The sequence below is a fragment of the Cajanus cajan genome, chromosome 11 (genome assembly GCF_000230855.2).
Source record: "Cajanus cajan strain Asha chromosome 11, NIPB_CcT2T_4, whole genome shotgun sequence".
Classification (NCBI taxonomy): domain Eukaryota; kingdom Viridiplantae; phylum Streptophyta; class Magnoliopsida; order Fabales; family Fabaceae; genus Cajanus; species Cajanus cajan.
The window spans coordinates 34,857,480-34,874,118 of NC_138527.1; the positions used below are offsets into that span (position 1 = coordinate 34,857,480).

A 16,639-nucleotide genomic window follows, 5' to 3' on the forward strand; every position below is an offset into this window, starting at 1 on the left:
AGTGCGTATGACCATGATAGGAATAGTATAATTTTAATATGCTATTTTATGTGGAGATTTTCCTTTCATATAGTATAATTTGGATCAATTGATGGTTGTTTTGGATATTTATATTATTATTATATTGACAAATTGGCATGGTTATGGTTATGGTTATGTTTAATTATGGAATATGCTGTGTATGTGGTTTGGAAAAGTAAATAGGACTTAAAGGAGTAAGGTTATGGTATGGATTAGATCTCTTGGTGAGATCAGGATATAATCTTTGGAAAAGTATGAAATTGGGAATCCCATGGTGAGGATTCCAATGTGGAACTTTTCCAAAGGTTATATGATAAACCACTTCAGATGTTAGGTGGATTCTGAAGTACTCCTTTAAGTATTCTATTTGCTACCGGTATGGGGGCCAGGCCGAGTCATACCGATGGATGGAGTGGCCATGATCACCAGGGTTACGTGACGACGTAATTCCAGCTGTATATTTTCCATGAGAGGTCAGGGGTGATTCCTGTGTTGCTGATATGTTTCAGCGTGCGTGTCAACACTTGGTGGATGGTGTTGAGGCCAACATTGTGAGTATATGTTGGTGTGAGATCATAGAATAATTATACAGTGGTGTGACTTTGTTTCTAGATGTGGAATATGTATACAAATGGTGTGGATTGTATGCATTGGATTTTAGATTTGATTTATATTTGGCATGGAAATAACTATTTATAATGTTTATTTCCTTGGTGCGGATATATATATATTATGGATAAATATCTGTTTAATGATATTTTATCATGTACTATGGTTGGTTTTATATGTGCTAACCCTTGCATGTTTTCCATGTGGTTTGGACTGTGATGATCTCACTTTGTGGGGGAGCAGATCAGGTGTGAGGCTTGGGATAGCAAGAAGTCTTATGATAGCTGCTTTGAGTAGTAGCAAGGTTTAGAGCTTGACCAGCACCTAGGGTGTCTATATTATATTATCTTTTGGATTACTGTATAACTTTACTAAGGATGATGACTCTGCTATAGCAGATTATATTATATATTTTAGAAACAAATTATATGTTATTGTATAATTACACTCTAGCGTAGCTGGCTTTTGCTCTATTTTCTTTATTTCATATATTTTATATTGGTTGGTTATTGATGTGACGGCCTAGGGCGGGTCGTTACAATTTTTGTTGGGATTCATCCCAAGTCCCACATCGGTAAAATGAAGGAACATTGGCTAGTTTATAAGTGTCCACCATTCCACATAGTATGAGGCCTTTTGGGAAGGAGCCCAAAAACAAAACCGTGCGGGCTTGGGCCCAAAGCGGACAATATCATACTATGGTGGAGGAACGGGTGGACTAGCGGGCCCTACAAGTGGTATCAGAGCCAGGTTCGTCTGGGTTTGATGCGGGAAGACCCTCAGTGTTGTGCCTCGCGATGGAGATTCGAACTTGGTGCCTTGTGTCGAAAGTCTTCCTGATATTGTGGTGTTCAGGCGGCGTGTCCCGTAGAGTTAACGGCGGTACAAGATGGTGACGGATTATCGCTTGAGGGGAGGAGATCACGAGACATGTGGTCCTTGGTCTGAGGGGAGGTTTGTTGGGATTCATCCCAAGTCCCACATCGGTAAAATGAAGGAACATTGGCTAGTTTATAAGTGTCCACCATTCCACATAGTATGAGGCCTTTTGGGAAGGAGCCCAAAAACAAAACCGTGCGGGCTTGGGCCCAAAGCGGACAATATCATACTATGGTGGAGGAACGGGTGGACTAGCGGGCCCTACAATATCATGGCATTTTCAGGAGTTTATTACAAGACAAACATCTTACCACCCATTATTGTCTCTTAAAGGCCACACATCAATGACTTTATTTAACCACAGTAAATATTTCAACATAAATTTTATACAAAGTTAAAATGCTAATTGCATGGTCTGCAGTTCAATCTTATGGCTATAAAGTTTATAAATATATATATTTTCAATGGTTGAGAATGAGATCATCTGGGGTTCAAATTTGAACTGCACATGAATCCTCATCCCTAATTCAGAAAGAGTTGCATGTGTAAATAGGAAATACCTAATGTAGGGGCGCTATCAATTCTTATAATTTTATTTTTTATTTTTAATGAAAATCGATGACGCCTACTTACTAGGTAGGTGTCATCACTGTGTTTTGCTTTTTGAGTTTTTAAATATAGTTAATATAATAATTTACTTATGATATGTTCAAGGTTATGCCCTATGGGTGCAGGTTGCCGGGGGGCCAATCACTGTCACCGTAACGTTGCAATTTATGGTCATTGGCCAAACTTTAGGCAAAATGCAGTGTAAGATTATTAATTTTATTGTTGTTTTGTGACATCAAACAGTAATGCAGTTTTTGGTCTCTCAAGTTTATGCTCACGTGAACCAGTTTCATACTTTCCCGTGTTCGACTTATCATTCTCGTACGTCAAAAACATCCTATAAATTTAACCTCTTTCCAAATTGAATGCAATCCAAACTAAACGGTAACCCAATGTCATATTTTTGTACACTATTCAGGTAGGTTCCGGAAGCGACCAAAGAGCTTCACACAAATATATTTGGATGAACAACCTTTTTCATAATTTATTATAATTACTTAAATGGGACGGCGACCCTATTATGATTCCTCTCATTTGAATAGATTAAGAATGGAATCATCTATTTTATTCATTAGCCTTGCGTGAACAAAGCGCGATCATCTATATCAACTCATTTCACTTTGACTTGTTCCCTACTTCTCCATACTACCCCTACAATCATGGCTTTCTCAAGGATTTTTGTCACTTAATTTGTTAGCCCAGATTGGACCCATTGCTACTTTAATTATTTAATTCTTTCTTTTTCTTTTCCCACCTACCTGTTAGGTACTTTATATACATATACATAAATATATATATATATATATATATATATATATATATACTTATCTACCCGTTAGGTACTTTGTAATATTATTCATGCAGATAGACTTAAAAAAAAACATAAAATAAAATTGGAGGGAGGCATAAAGTTAACAAAACATACAAAAGCATCGGAAGAAACGGTGCCACCTTGACTCAGTGCATGCGATCTACGGCCCACGCGTACTTCCGTCTACGTCATTGAAATAATTATAAACGGCGTATCTTCCATTCTTTTCCTGTTCAATTAACGGAAATTTTCGTTAACTTAGAATCACCGCTCTTAATTAACTTCATATTTTCTAATTTTCTTTTAATTTAATTGCATATTTTCACAATGTTTCACTATTTTGCCAATTCTTCCTCTAAGCTTTTAAATTATACAATACTTTGTAAAGCTTAATTTTTAAAATTTTATACACTTTATCATCTTATGGATTAACCGTATGGTAAGTGATAAAAAATGAATATTTTCAAATACTTTAAGCTAATATAAAAAACTAACAACATCAATTAATGAGATAATAAAACGTAAAAAAAAAAATTATAAGCCTAACGGACAAAATATACTACGTACGCCGCATTTTTAAATCTTGGTGAAAAAATTCCCACAATTATAATAAATGTGCCTAAAAAAATGTAAATAATTCTTTTGTTTTCTCTCACTCTCGGGTTTCATTTTGCAGAAAATTTTCATGGCCCGGTCCAGTGGTCCCACGCCCCTTTTATTTCCCCCCCACCCACCTCATCCATCTAAATCCACAAAGCCGAAAGAATGTACAAGCTACGTTCCGAATTCCAAACATAGCAAAACCACGAACATGTTCTTCTGGTGTCTCTTTTCCCTGTAGCATGAGGTGATTGAGATGCATGCGGACATGAAAGTCACAAAACCATTCATCCTAAGGTGCTTCCTGGTCTCTCTCTTCCTCTCCCTCCCCTTCCTCTTCCTCTACCTATTCTTCCCGAAACAGCCCCACAATCCCATCACCACCAAAGACCTCAGAATCCGACCGGGTTACTCCTCCTACGAGGCCTACATACAGCGCCAGCTCAACAAGACCCTCAACCCCAGGCTCCGAAAAATATGGACAACCCGCGACTGGGACCGCAAGATCCCCGTCTTCTCCCGCTTCTTCGAGGACCTTAAGGACAAAAAACTCCTCCACAACAATTCCAAGGCGTTGTGCATCGGTGCACGAGTGGGGCAAGAGGTGGAGGCGCTGCGGCGAATAGGGGTGGCTGACTCCGTCGGAATGGACCTTGTTCCTTATCCGCCACTCGTGGTGAAGGGTGATTTTCATAATCAACCGTTCCGTAAGGACACGTTTGATTTCGAATTCTCCAACGTGTTCGATCACGCGCTGTATCCGCAGCGGTTCGTGGCGGAGGTCGAACGCACGTTGAAACCCGACGGCGTGTGCGTTCTGCACGTGGCTCTGTCGAGGCGCGCCGATAAGTACTCCGCTAATGACCTCTTCAGCGTCCAGCCTCTCGTCGAGCTCTTCAGAAACTCCGCTTTGGTTCACGTTCGCAGCGTCGATGGCTTTGGGTTGGACACCGAGGTTGCGTTTCGCAAGAAGGGAGAACCTCCTCGTCGCAGTTTGTGATTGATTTTCTCCCACTTCTCTTTTTCCTTTTCCTTTTCGTTTTTTATTTTTTCTGTGTAGGTGGCCATTCTTTCTTTCTTTTTGGGTATGTTTTAAGTTTTTTATTTATTTTATTTTTTTGTTCTTTAAAGAAGTGGAATGGCTGAGTAGTGGCGGTGGTGATATTCAATGTGTAATTTTGCCATTGAGCTTATTGCACTGTGCATTTGCTTTGGTGACGTTGGATATATAGCTCTGCATTATGAGTCATGATCACAGCACACCACCTAAGTGGGTGCATCAGGGTGCAGATATGTGAGATAAGAATAAAAAGACAAAATATGTGTTGTTATGCGTAAGAAAAGTAAAAACAAAGATAAATAGAAGAAAATATGATAAAATGAGATAAAAAAAAAATATTGTTTTTATTTTTCTGCTAATGCAGAAGAATTCATTAACTCCAACATATATTTTAAAATATTATTTTTACTTAAAATTCTTCCAATTTTAAAAAATAATTACACATAAAACCTAAGGCAGTTCAAAATTCTTGTAAGAAAATCTTGGATTGACTTTTTGTGCATTTTCTTTTTCTTGTGTTCGAGCATAGTGGTGTGAACTATTGGATAGGTTCCAATCGCGTCTGAGGGAGGACAAATAAATTACACTCTATTTTTTAAAGAGAAAAGAAAAAACGGAAGAAGAATTGCTGTTAATATTTCATTATATTATTTCATTTATGATACCCTTTTAAAGCCGCCATTTATACATATTTTAAGCATTTAATGCATTATAATGAATTATCTAACTAAACGTCTGGATTTTGTGAAATAATGTTTCCGTCGGAGAGGCTGGTCCTGAGCGGGGCCTTAAGATGGCCGTAATTAATTAAACGAAACGAAACGCAAGTGTTTTCTATCGCGAATCAATGGATACAATACAACTAATCTGCTCTGGAAAATTTACTTGCATCCAAGCCACAATTGCCATAAACAGCCTAATTTAGAATATCAAGATGAACTGGATATTTCATTTTTTTTTCATCGGATATATACAGGGTCATGAGATTTTGTTACATTAACAATAACCAAATATATCATGGGTTTTCTTTTTTCAATACCTTAGTATTTTCACTTTTTTACAAGAACAATAACTTATCACAGATTTACAAGACGATGGAAAGGTGAATGTTTAAGAACGATTGAAACCAATGAAAAAATCATCAATTAAGTCACTAAAGTATCACCCTCTTCTAGATAATTCTTAAATTAACGAAATTATATAAATACTTTAAAATATTAAATATTCATTAATTTAATCTACGATTCATATATAAATATATAAATATATATATATATATATATATGTATAAATGAGGAGGGTTCAAACGACACTGGTGTAACTTTTACTAAGTGTTACACCGCTCAATAACTTTATATTAAATGTGAATTTTGAAAATCCAACCGTTAGATTGAAAGTTCATATCTCTTAGATCATATATATCAAATTTTGTTAAAATTGAACAACAACTTGAAGGTAATCAAGTATTCATATTTTAGTATATTTTAAAATGTATATATTACTTTAATTTTGTTTTATGAGAATGAAGTATCAAATCATCTTAGATTAATATAAAATTTGATATATATGATCTAAGAGATATGAACTTTCAATCTAATGGTTGGATTTTCAAAATTCATATTTAATATAAAGTTATATTGAGCGGTGTAATACTTAATAAAAGTTACATCGGTGTCGTTTGAATCCTCATATATATATATATATATATATATATATATATATATATATATATATATATATATATATATATATATATATATCCAGATGTCCCCGAAGTGGATCTAGGAGGGTAAAAAGAAGAGGAGATAGGAACAAGAAAAATTAGTAACAGGAATGTGGTATGCAAAAAGGACCGGGTTTACATGGCGGTAGTCCGCACAATATCAGAAAGTTTACATGCAAGAACAAAATTACATAGAAGGACCGGGTTTACACGACAGTAGTCTGCACAATACTGGAAGTTTAGATGCAGGAACAAAAAATAGATTCAATGTAAAGAAAGCAGATGGAGAAAGACAGATTTTATTAAAAGAAAAGCTTACAAAGAAGTATCTCATAGCTTTCCTCTCTAGACTTTCTCTCTCTATCTGATATGCTAAATTGAAGGCTACCTCACAACATGGACGAGGCCTCCTTTTAAAGACTAAAAATTACTGTTTCTACAAAACCAGTAGCTTGACAGGAACTGTTTATTAATGAGCTACAGTGCTAGTAACTTGACAGGAACTGTTCCTTCAGAAAATGAGTTTGTACAACACCAGTATCTTAACTGGAACTGTTGAGAATTTTAGATGTCTGTTAGATTTACTCCAAAACAATCATTTTCATTCTAGTAGAACTCATCTAGAGATGCTATAGATTCTGACAAGCTGGGTAAGGAGGACTTTGAAGTTTCTCCTTCCTTCTTGAGTAAAGCCAAGATTTCTTCAAGATTCTTGTCAAAATTATCTTTGGTCTTTGCAGCTGCCAATGAGGCTGTGATTTTTGCTTTCTGGTTGAGAAATAATGAAGTTTCTGGGTAAGCTATTTTCAAATATTTTGTGTTGGAGGTAAACCAATTTTTTACTTCTTGCAAGCTTGCTTGGCTAGCATCAAATTGGGGCCACCATTTGACATAGGAGTTCCTTTGAAATGGAGGAGGTTTTAATGGGTGATCTGATTTTCCAAATTTATACTGCCATGAAAATATCCAAGATAGCGAGAAGCTTGAGAAAGATTGAATATCTGTTGGGATCCATGTATTTTGGTTGTCATACATAGATTTAAAGACCTTGAAACCTTCTTCTGCTAGGATCGGAACGATTTCTTCAATTGGACCACAAAAGTCCCACCATTGGAGGAACAATTTTGGAAACTTGTACTGAACATTTCTTTTGAAATAGATAAGCCATGAGTGACGGTTGATTTTATTTTAATACCAGAATATTTTAGTCCAAGCATCAATATAATCCCAATAATTGTACCCAATAGGGTCAAAAAGTATTGAAAATTTCTGAGTATTATTCAGGCTTTGGCCAAACTAGCTAGGAGTTAAAACTTTTAATATTTGGAAGGTTGTATGGGTTATATTAGAAGGATCTTTTGGATCCTTATAATGTTTGATTGCTACAGAATCTATATCAACCAAAATAAACTCATAGAACTTTCTCGTTTTATTGAGGGCAAGAAGTTTAAAATGAAAACCCTCAGGAAAAAAGTTTTGGGGAATTTTGTTTGGGTTTTTATCCCAAAATTCAAGTTCCATTTGAGCAATAACTGAAATCTTATTTTGTGGGACATAATGAGATTGAGAAGTTTGGGGCTTTTTTGCTTGAGTTAAAGTTTGGTTTTGAGGAATTGCTTGGGTTTATTTTTCTGGTAATTTACCAATGAGAAGATTCATAGCTCTATCTTCTCCTTCTTCTGACATTAGGTCAGCCCAAGTCTTGGTTGGAATAGAGTTTAGACTCTGAAGATTTAGTAGGGTTGAAATTGGGATTGGGATGGCATAATCTGCCTTGGTTTGTTTTTGTGTTTGGAAGAGGGTTTGTTGAGTAGATGACTCAACCATTTGACTCGGTTGGGATTGAGTCAATGACACAATTAATTCAAGGGTTTTGTTTGATGGAGTAGATGACTCCGCAGATTGGGTTGGCCCTGTTAAGGCCAAATGATTACCTCTACCTCTGCCTCTAGTTGAGGCCAATATTGCTTTCTTAGGCATCAGACGATGTCCCCTGTAAGTATTCACGAGTAAGATAATCAGGGAGAGAATTTGAGGTGCCTTTGAGATACTCAATGTCAAAATCAAAAACACTTAAAATTGTTTGCCATCTAGCAAAAATTTGTTTTGATGCAAGGTTCTTGACATCTTTTTGCAAAATTTCTTTAGCTGATTTGCAATCAACCCTAATTAAAAAAAATTTATTTAAAAGTTCATATTGAAATTTTGAAACACAAAGAACAATTGCTAAAACTTCTTTTTTAACAGTTGAATAATTCTGTTGTGCCAGGTTCCAATGTTTGGAAGTATAAGCCACGATATGCTCTTTATCTCCTAATTTTTGCTTGAGGATACCCCCATATCCAAGGTCAGAAGCATCAATTTCAACGATTTTGAAAGCTTGGGGAATAGGTAAAGACAGACAAGGAAGGTTTTTAACCAATTGTTTAACATGCTTGACAGAAGTGGTATGATTATCACTCCAAGAGGGAGGATTTTTCTTTAAACGATCATGCAAGGGTTTGATAATATTGTTTAAATTAGGAATAAAGTCTGCTACATAATTTAAACAACCCAAAAATCTTTGAAGCTGAGTTTTTTCAATAATTTGGTTGGGAAATTTATCAGCAAATTCAATGGATCTGCTAATAGGTGTGATTTCCCCCTGATGGATGATATGGCCAAGGAATCGGATCTTAGTCTAGAAGAGACTTATTTTTGAGCTTGACACAGCTAATCCATTTTGTCTGATAATTTTGACAAAAATGTTAACATGTTTGAAGTGCTGGTCTATAGATTGGGAAAAAATTAAGACATCATCAATATATACAATGGCAAAGCTAGTATAGGGATTGAAAATGTCATTCATAATTTTCTTAAATTCTGAGGGAGCATTTTTTAAGCCAAAAGGCATTACGTTCTATTCGTATTGCCCAAAAGGAACAGTAAAGGTTGTTTTACACCGTTCTTTTTCTTGAATTTGTATTTGCCAATAGCCAGATTTCATATCAAATTTTGAAAAGATTTTTGCCGAGTAAAGACGGTTAAGAAGATCTTTTTTGTTAGGAATAGGATATGTGATTCATCGATAAGCTTGAAAGGTTGAAACAGGGGTTTTTCTAAATGTTTTGAACTTGTGGCTTGGATAGATGATGGCTGGCTTAATTCAGATTTTTGGACAGCTAATTTGTCACCTAAAATCTAGAGGTACTTGTTTGTGTAATTTACCTGTTCCATAAGACTTTTAATGTCTTTAGAGGTCAAATTTTCATCTACATCCTTGGTCTTAAAGGGTGCTGCTAGCACAGGATTGTTCTTGTCATCCCGAATTTGAGGGAGTTGATATTGGGTCTTAGGAGGAAGTTCGGATTGGATTCTTTCTCCATCTTTGAGGTGCCAAACAGTAACAACATTTGTAGAATGTTCTCCTATAAGGTCATGTTTGAAGGGATAATATATGTTTTTCTTAATGGTATAAGCATGGAAACAATCAAGAAATGGTATATTGAGTTTAACACTATTGAGGAAATTATAGTAAATCTCCTGAATCTCAGTTCTCTTGAAACCTTGATAATTTTTCAAAAACCAAGATCTTTGGGGTTGGTTTTCCTCCAAAGAAAATTCTTTTCGGAGGGCTTCCTTATCAATTTGGAATTCAGATTGTATCATAATGATCATTAAGGGAAGAGTAAGTTGGAGATTGGATAGACTTTTGGTCATCCTCCTCATTGGATTGGTAAACGGCTCTTGGGGTGGCTGAATTTGTTTCTATTCCTTGAAGGTTAGTATTCAGAATAATTATTCTAGGAATAACAGTTGTACTGGATTGTGATGCTACAAAAAAAGATCTTCTGGCAGAAGTATATTCAGATCTCGTAGCTTCGGTTCTTCAGGAAAAGGAATTTCTCCTATCAAAAATAATCTCTACCTTTCCTGATTCAGACTGCCTAATTTCTTGGAATTCAGGTGTTTGTCTAGGTAAGGTAGGGGTTGCTCTTTCTAATTGCCATGAGGTTGGAAGTTCTACCTCATCCCACTTTATGAGTTTAGGGACAGCCACATTTGCTTTTGTCATGTCAGTAACAAACAAGGTAGTTTCCCTATCATTGGTTTTGAGCAGAACTCTTAAATTACAAGTGTTCATGACTTTGTATTGGATTCTATACAGAAGGGCTACAAGGATAGATCATTCTTTCATATTTAATCCATGTAATCTAATATTTAAAAACAATGAATCTAAGACATTCCTATCCAAAAAACTCACTGTTTTATTCGGGAAACAATTAAAGTACACAGGACCATGTCCTAAACTTGTTTCTACGGTTCCTATAAGGGAATCCTGAAAGTCATTGTGCCTAATATCTCTAAGACACATTAAGATTGAAGCATTTAGTCCTTCCCTAATTAAGGATTTAACAGTTACTTGAACACAACCTATATGGAGGTATTTATACTTCCTAGCATGCTCAGCAACAGATTGTTTTGTAAGAAGGTGGAACTCCTCACCAGCTTGTGGGTCAAGAGGTATATTATTTTCTGCAGTTTTAATTATGTAATCAAAACTACAGACATGTTTGGTTTCATCCAGGATGTATAACTCATCCAAGGGTATTTTGGGAATTTCCCAATTATCAATGGCTTGGTTGATATCCTCAAAGCAAACTTCTTCTTCAAAGATATTGTTTTTGGGGGGAATTTCTTCCAGAGTTTAGCTTTGCTCAGTAAGCAAATTGTGATTAGTAGAGGATGAAGAAGGGGCTTTGATCGCAAAACGACGAGACAAGGAGCGAATAAAACTACTCATGATAAAAATAAATCTAGTATCATTACCCTCATCTGGTTCCATAAAATAACAAATTAATATTAAATTAATCTTTGTCCAATGAATCTGGGATTATAAAACTCTTTTTTTTTAAAGAAGAACGATCTAGACGCAGGTTCAAGATAACATCGACAGATTAGTCTTACTGCTACTCACGGGTCTTACTGCTACAGTTACTTTAAAACTAACATAGATCAAAATAATTTTGCGAAAAAATTAACTATACAAACAAAAAAGTACAAAATTCATAATAACAGATATTAACTTAATATTAATAAATATTATCATATTTCCTCATGAGGCTCTGATACCACGTTCTATATATACATAAACATAAATACATTTGAATAAAAATAAAATATAATGAGAAATAAACATAAAAAAATATGCTCTCAATAATTAAAAAAGAATAATACTAATCAGGATACAAGATAAATTAAAATTACCAATTGAAAAAATTAATATTATAAATTAACTCAATAATAATTTTGTTTTTCATTCGAATTCACACTTTGTTTCTCCTTTTCATTCTCATTTGAAAAGAAACAAATTTTGGTTTGCGCAAAAACTCTCCCTTCTATATTAACATTTCAAATTTTAGTATGGGCCACTAACCAAAGAACATACATAAAATTATTATTAATACTGTGAGAGAAATCATTATTTAATATTTGTTCAACTCAATGGCTGGATGAATGAAATTGGAGCAACAGTGTGTAATATTCCCATAAACTGTGAGAGACACAAAAGAAATAATACTTACCTTAAAGCAATCCGTGAGCATCTACCTAGCTACAGATGGCTAATTTGATGAAACTCCGTAACGGTTTCGAAGAGAGTCAATTGCCTTCTCAAACGACTGTGAAAGCTCAACGATAGAAGTTTTGCATGCTGAAAATTTTTAAACGAAAATTACTAACAAATGAACGCAGGATATATATGCGCGTGTGTGTGTGGAGGACTCAAATTCCATACTAAGGAGTAAACACATCTCAAAACAAAGATATTGAACAAGGAGCCTGTAATGAACTACAACCACATCTCAAATAATAGTCATGAATCAGAGCATAAAAGCATTTTTTGGAATTGATTGTACTATGCATACCACGAGATGCACTGGCCTGTGCTTCTGCTATGAATTCTTCATAAGAAGCCTGAGAAAGAACCATTAGACTCTCATCGTGTTTCCAAACGATAGATTAAATAGACAGCGACGAAGGAAAGGAAAAAAAACACCTTCATTGCATCTCGGCTTTCCGTTATCCGTTCAGAAACCTTTTTGTATTCCTTCTCCGCTTCATCCATTACTTGCTGATATGCTTGAGTCTGCATCTAAATTTTTCAAAAACACAAACAACGTTAAGTGAAGTGACTATTAATCATCAATCAAAGATTTATTATATCGATTAAAACAAATTTCTTACTCCTTACAGATTTAAGTACTAAAGCTGTTTCGTTAATCAAATCAACCACAGAGTGATTAATATTAAGATTTTGTTTTCTACTTACGCTCTCTCCATTTTCCCCTAAACTAGAGAAACTGCGAGAGGCAATAATGTGAATATTCTACGACAATCAGTACGGCTGGCGAAAAGTTTGAATAAAACCACTGAATTCGAATTCACGTTCGGCATGTATTCTAGTCCTTGAATAATTTTCGGTTACTATATTTTTGTTAATGTATTTTGTTTTCGAGCAACCTGACGAGAATTAATTAATTGATAATCTCAGTGAATTCGTAGTACAAGCTATTAAATGATCTCAGAAATGTTATACAGTTTGTAAAAAAGTGAGGGAGAAAGCGAGAGAAGAAACCTTGAAGCGTTTGTGGATTCGCGAGTGAGAAGCCTCGAGATCCTTCAGAATCTCGGAGTGAGAGCGATCGATGCGGCGCTTGAGATCGTCGACACCGGAAGAGGCGAAGTTCCTGAGGTCGGAGATGTTGCTCGGAGCCCTGTGGCTGCGAGGCGGAGAAGTGCTGGTGGGGAGAGGAACTCTCTTCGCGGCCTTGGAGGTGGAAGCCGCTCTCGTGAAAATCGCCGATTTCGGGGAATCCTCCGCCGGAGAAGCCACCGGAGACGGTGTTTTCAGAAGATCCGCCACCGTCGGCTTGGTTTTCTTTCCCGTTTTCTTCATCTCTGTTGCCACGAATTTCAGAATGAATGAGATTGAGCGGTTAACTTGGCGCGAGTATTTAAATCTTGAAGCGAATTCTGAAAATGACTGTTAGTGGTGGGGACTAGAAAGTAGAAAAGGGGTTAAATAAATCAAATCAAAATCGGTAAAAATAAATAAATTGGTTTAAATAATTTCTTATTCTTATCGTTTAACTTAACATCATCTATGATTTTTTTTTATATTAAACGAAATTGATTTTTAGTACTTCAATGAGATATTCAATTAAATATGTTTTTTAATTTTTTAAGTTCAATTACTATTAAATACAAAAACAAAATATTGTTTAAATGATATTTTACTAATAAATTAATTTTAAGATAGTTTAAAACTAAAATATTTAAATGTTTATAACTTTGTATTTAATTAATATTTTTATTTTCACAAAATTCTATATTTAAATTTTTTTTGTCATCATTGTAATTTTAACAGATCAAAATAAAAAGATATATATTTTTTCAATAAAAATTATTTTAATTTCTTAAATTTATAATTTTTGAATTTGCAAAATATTTACTAATTATAAATATTAAATAACCTGATAAATTAACGTAACAGTTAAAGACATTTGTTCACACGTCGTGGGAGATGCATAAACTGTTGGTGTTAGACTAAAATCAGGTCATATATTTTTAAATTAAAAAGTGTAAAAATAAATAAAATTCTTATAACGCTTAAAAGTAACTTTATCATATTTATACATATTAAAAATATATTTAAACTGATTTGTTATATGAATACTGATAAATTTTTTTCCGTTTTTATTAATAAATATAGTAAAGTAGTGTTTTTATAATTATAATATGAATACTGATTTTTTTCGTTTTCATTAATAATTGTAGTAAAATAGTATTTTTATAATTTATTGAAAATTAATTCAATTTAAATGCTATTTGTCTGTTATATTTATAAACATAATTATGGAATAATAAAAAAGTTAAATGGTTAAAAATATTGTTAAAATTAAATATAACATAAATAAAAGAATAAATTCCTCAAAATAAATAAATAAAACAATATTTTAAAATATTAAAATTATTTTTTTAAATTTCAATGATTATATACGTGGATAAATTAACATCTATACTATTAATAATATATATAAAATATAAAATAAAAATAAAAAACGCCCCATTTAGTATATAGATTTTTTTGGATAATTTGTCTCTATAATATAACCGCCCTTCAAACTATTCTCTCTTTCTACATATTTTTCAAAAAATTATCATTACAAAATACACTTATTTTAAAAAAATATTATCAACCAAAAATACATGAAATTATGAGGTATTTTTTTTAGATGACGATTATTTAGGTGTTGATGCTGGGAATGTTATAAATATTAAAATATATTGATTAATTTAAGATAAGAGAAGAATATGTTTTTCAAAGTTGGATATCCATAGTGTGGATATTGGTTTAACGTTCTATGAGACTAGTTGTTGAAAAATCTTCATTGAGTAAACGATAACTCTTAGGGTGGACTGTTAAGTATTCTAGATTCTTAATCAACGTTGGAGTAAGGTAAAAAATTGAGGACTACAACCCTTAATTGACTTTGTTAATGCATGTCAATGTTGTGGTAGGCTCATACCTAAGTTATGTTATACCTAATAGTAGTATTGGACTTTTTTAGTTTAAGTGACAACATCCAAAAAATCATGTGTATGGATTGATATCTCAATTAGTTGTTGATCTAGAAAGTGTGTAAGACGTAAAAAAGATTGGTTGGTTTGATAGAGTCAAGTCACTCATACTACTCATCTTGGTGTAGGAAATATTCGTAGACAAATGTGTAACAACACATTAGTTGAGGTGTAAGTATATCCTATGATATGTTTTGGTGTTATTCATATGCTTTAGTGATTATATTGTTGAATGGCATGGTTGTAGTGTAAGTTTGATGTGTTTGAGTTATTCAAACTTGTTGATGCTATGTTGAGATGTTTTGGTGTATTGATATATTGTGAACCACAAGGTGTTTCATTGTTGGTTTTACATGTTGATGTTGATAATTAGTATAGTCATTTTTACTTTTAAATTTGCTATATGTTAATTGTTTTAAAATCTAACTTACCATTGCATGTTTTCTCCGTGATTGAACTACGATGATTATGTTTACAAGAAAATAAGACAAAAATAGGTTGGATGCTGATGTTTGTGGGAGCCATGCTATTGGCATGTAACTTGATACTACTTTTGAGTGATGGTAGTTAGTAATAGTTGTTTGACCGACACTTAGAATTCCAATTTCATAGTTTTATGGATTATTGTACATATGTTTATATTTATTTTTATAAAGATGAATCGTTAAGTGTAAGAATCATAATAGGTAGTTACAAAATCACAATTATCTCGAGAGAAAAAACTCCCTCTCAAATTAAAGATTATTGTGAGACAAGATTTTATGAATCTTATTTTGGAAAATAAATTCCTCATTTTGTCTCCAAATAAGTAGTTAATGTTGAACTTTTATGGTTTAATTTACCTTTTTTGTTAATTTCATAAATTTTACTTATCACTTAGTTCTCATAGTTAAGAATCATTTCATTTTAGTTTCTTTATATACTTCATTTTCTTTTAATCCGTGCTACAAGTGTTATCATTTAATTAATTTACCTTCTTGTCTCAATTTCATAAACTTTACTTATCACTTAATTCTCATGGTTAAAATAATTTTATTTTAGGTTCTTTATATACTTCATTTTCTTTTAATCCGTGTTATGAGTGATATGATTTAATATCAACACTTAAAAGTAAAATTTATATAATTTTAGAAATGAAAAAAAACAGTATGTATAAAAACTTAAATAAAATACTTTTGACTGTATGAACAAAGAGTAAAATTCATAAAACTATACTGTAAAAAATAATTAAACCTACTCTTCTTCTAATTCTCTCGTCTCCACTGCAACCAAATCCAACCTTGTTAAAATGTTAGTTCTTTCTGATCCCTGTAGACCCCGCGGTGCGTCTGCATGCTTTGAAATGAATTTCTGAGTGACGTGCGTGAATTAAATATTTTTTTTTCCATTGTAGTCAAATTTTATAGAATTTACTCAAACAACTTGGTTAAACTCACTTGATAATTTTAAAAAATTCTGATAAAAATACCCTAAACGAGCTTTTAAAAGAAAAATGTTATTGCTACTCGATTAATATAACATGTTTTATAACAAAAAGAAAGAGTGAAATAAAATAAATGTGCATAACGGGGTTAATATTATTAATTTATTACTCTTCAAAAAATTCTATAAAGCACGTTTACCAAACATTCTAACAAACATATAATAAGCCAACAAAGGAAGCTTCTCTATCAAACATTACTTGTGAAATCCAAACAACTTAAAA

General features: G+C 33.3%; 2 protein-coding genes across 2 annotated transcripts; one reads left to right on the forward strand and one right to left on the reverse strand.

The window, feature by feature from the left end:
- The first annotated feature begins 3,641 nt into the window (after positions 1-3,641).
- On the forward strand, positions 3,642-4,747 carry LOC109801253 (uncharacterized). The gene has a single exon (XM_020362273.3). It carries the CDS (start codon positions 3,786-3,788, stop codon positions 4,527-4,529), a length of 744 nt encoding a protein of 247 aa, XP_020217862.1. The 5' UTR covers positions 3,642-3,785; the 3' UTR covers positions 4,530-4,747.
- Positions 4,748-6,384: 1,637 nt separating this feature from the next.
- On the reverse strand, positions 6,385-13,818 carry LOC109800461 (uncharacterized). The gene is made up of 4 exons (XM_020361241.3): positions 12,929-13,818; positions 12,350-12,445; positions 12,219-12,267; positions 6,385-12,004 (listed from the first exon to the last, which is right to left on the reverse strand). Exons 1-4 carry the CDS (start codon positions 13,247-13,249, stop codon positions 11,916-11,918), a joined length of 555 nt encoding a protein of 184 aa, XP_020216830.1. The 5' UTR covers positions 13,250-13,818; the 3' UTR covers positions 6,385-11,915.
- Positions 13,819-16,639: the final 2,821 nt, after the last annotated feature.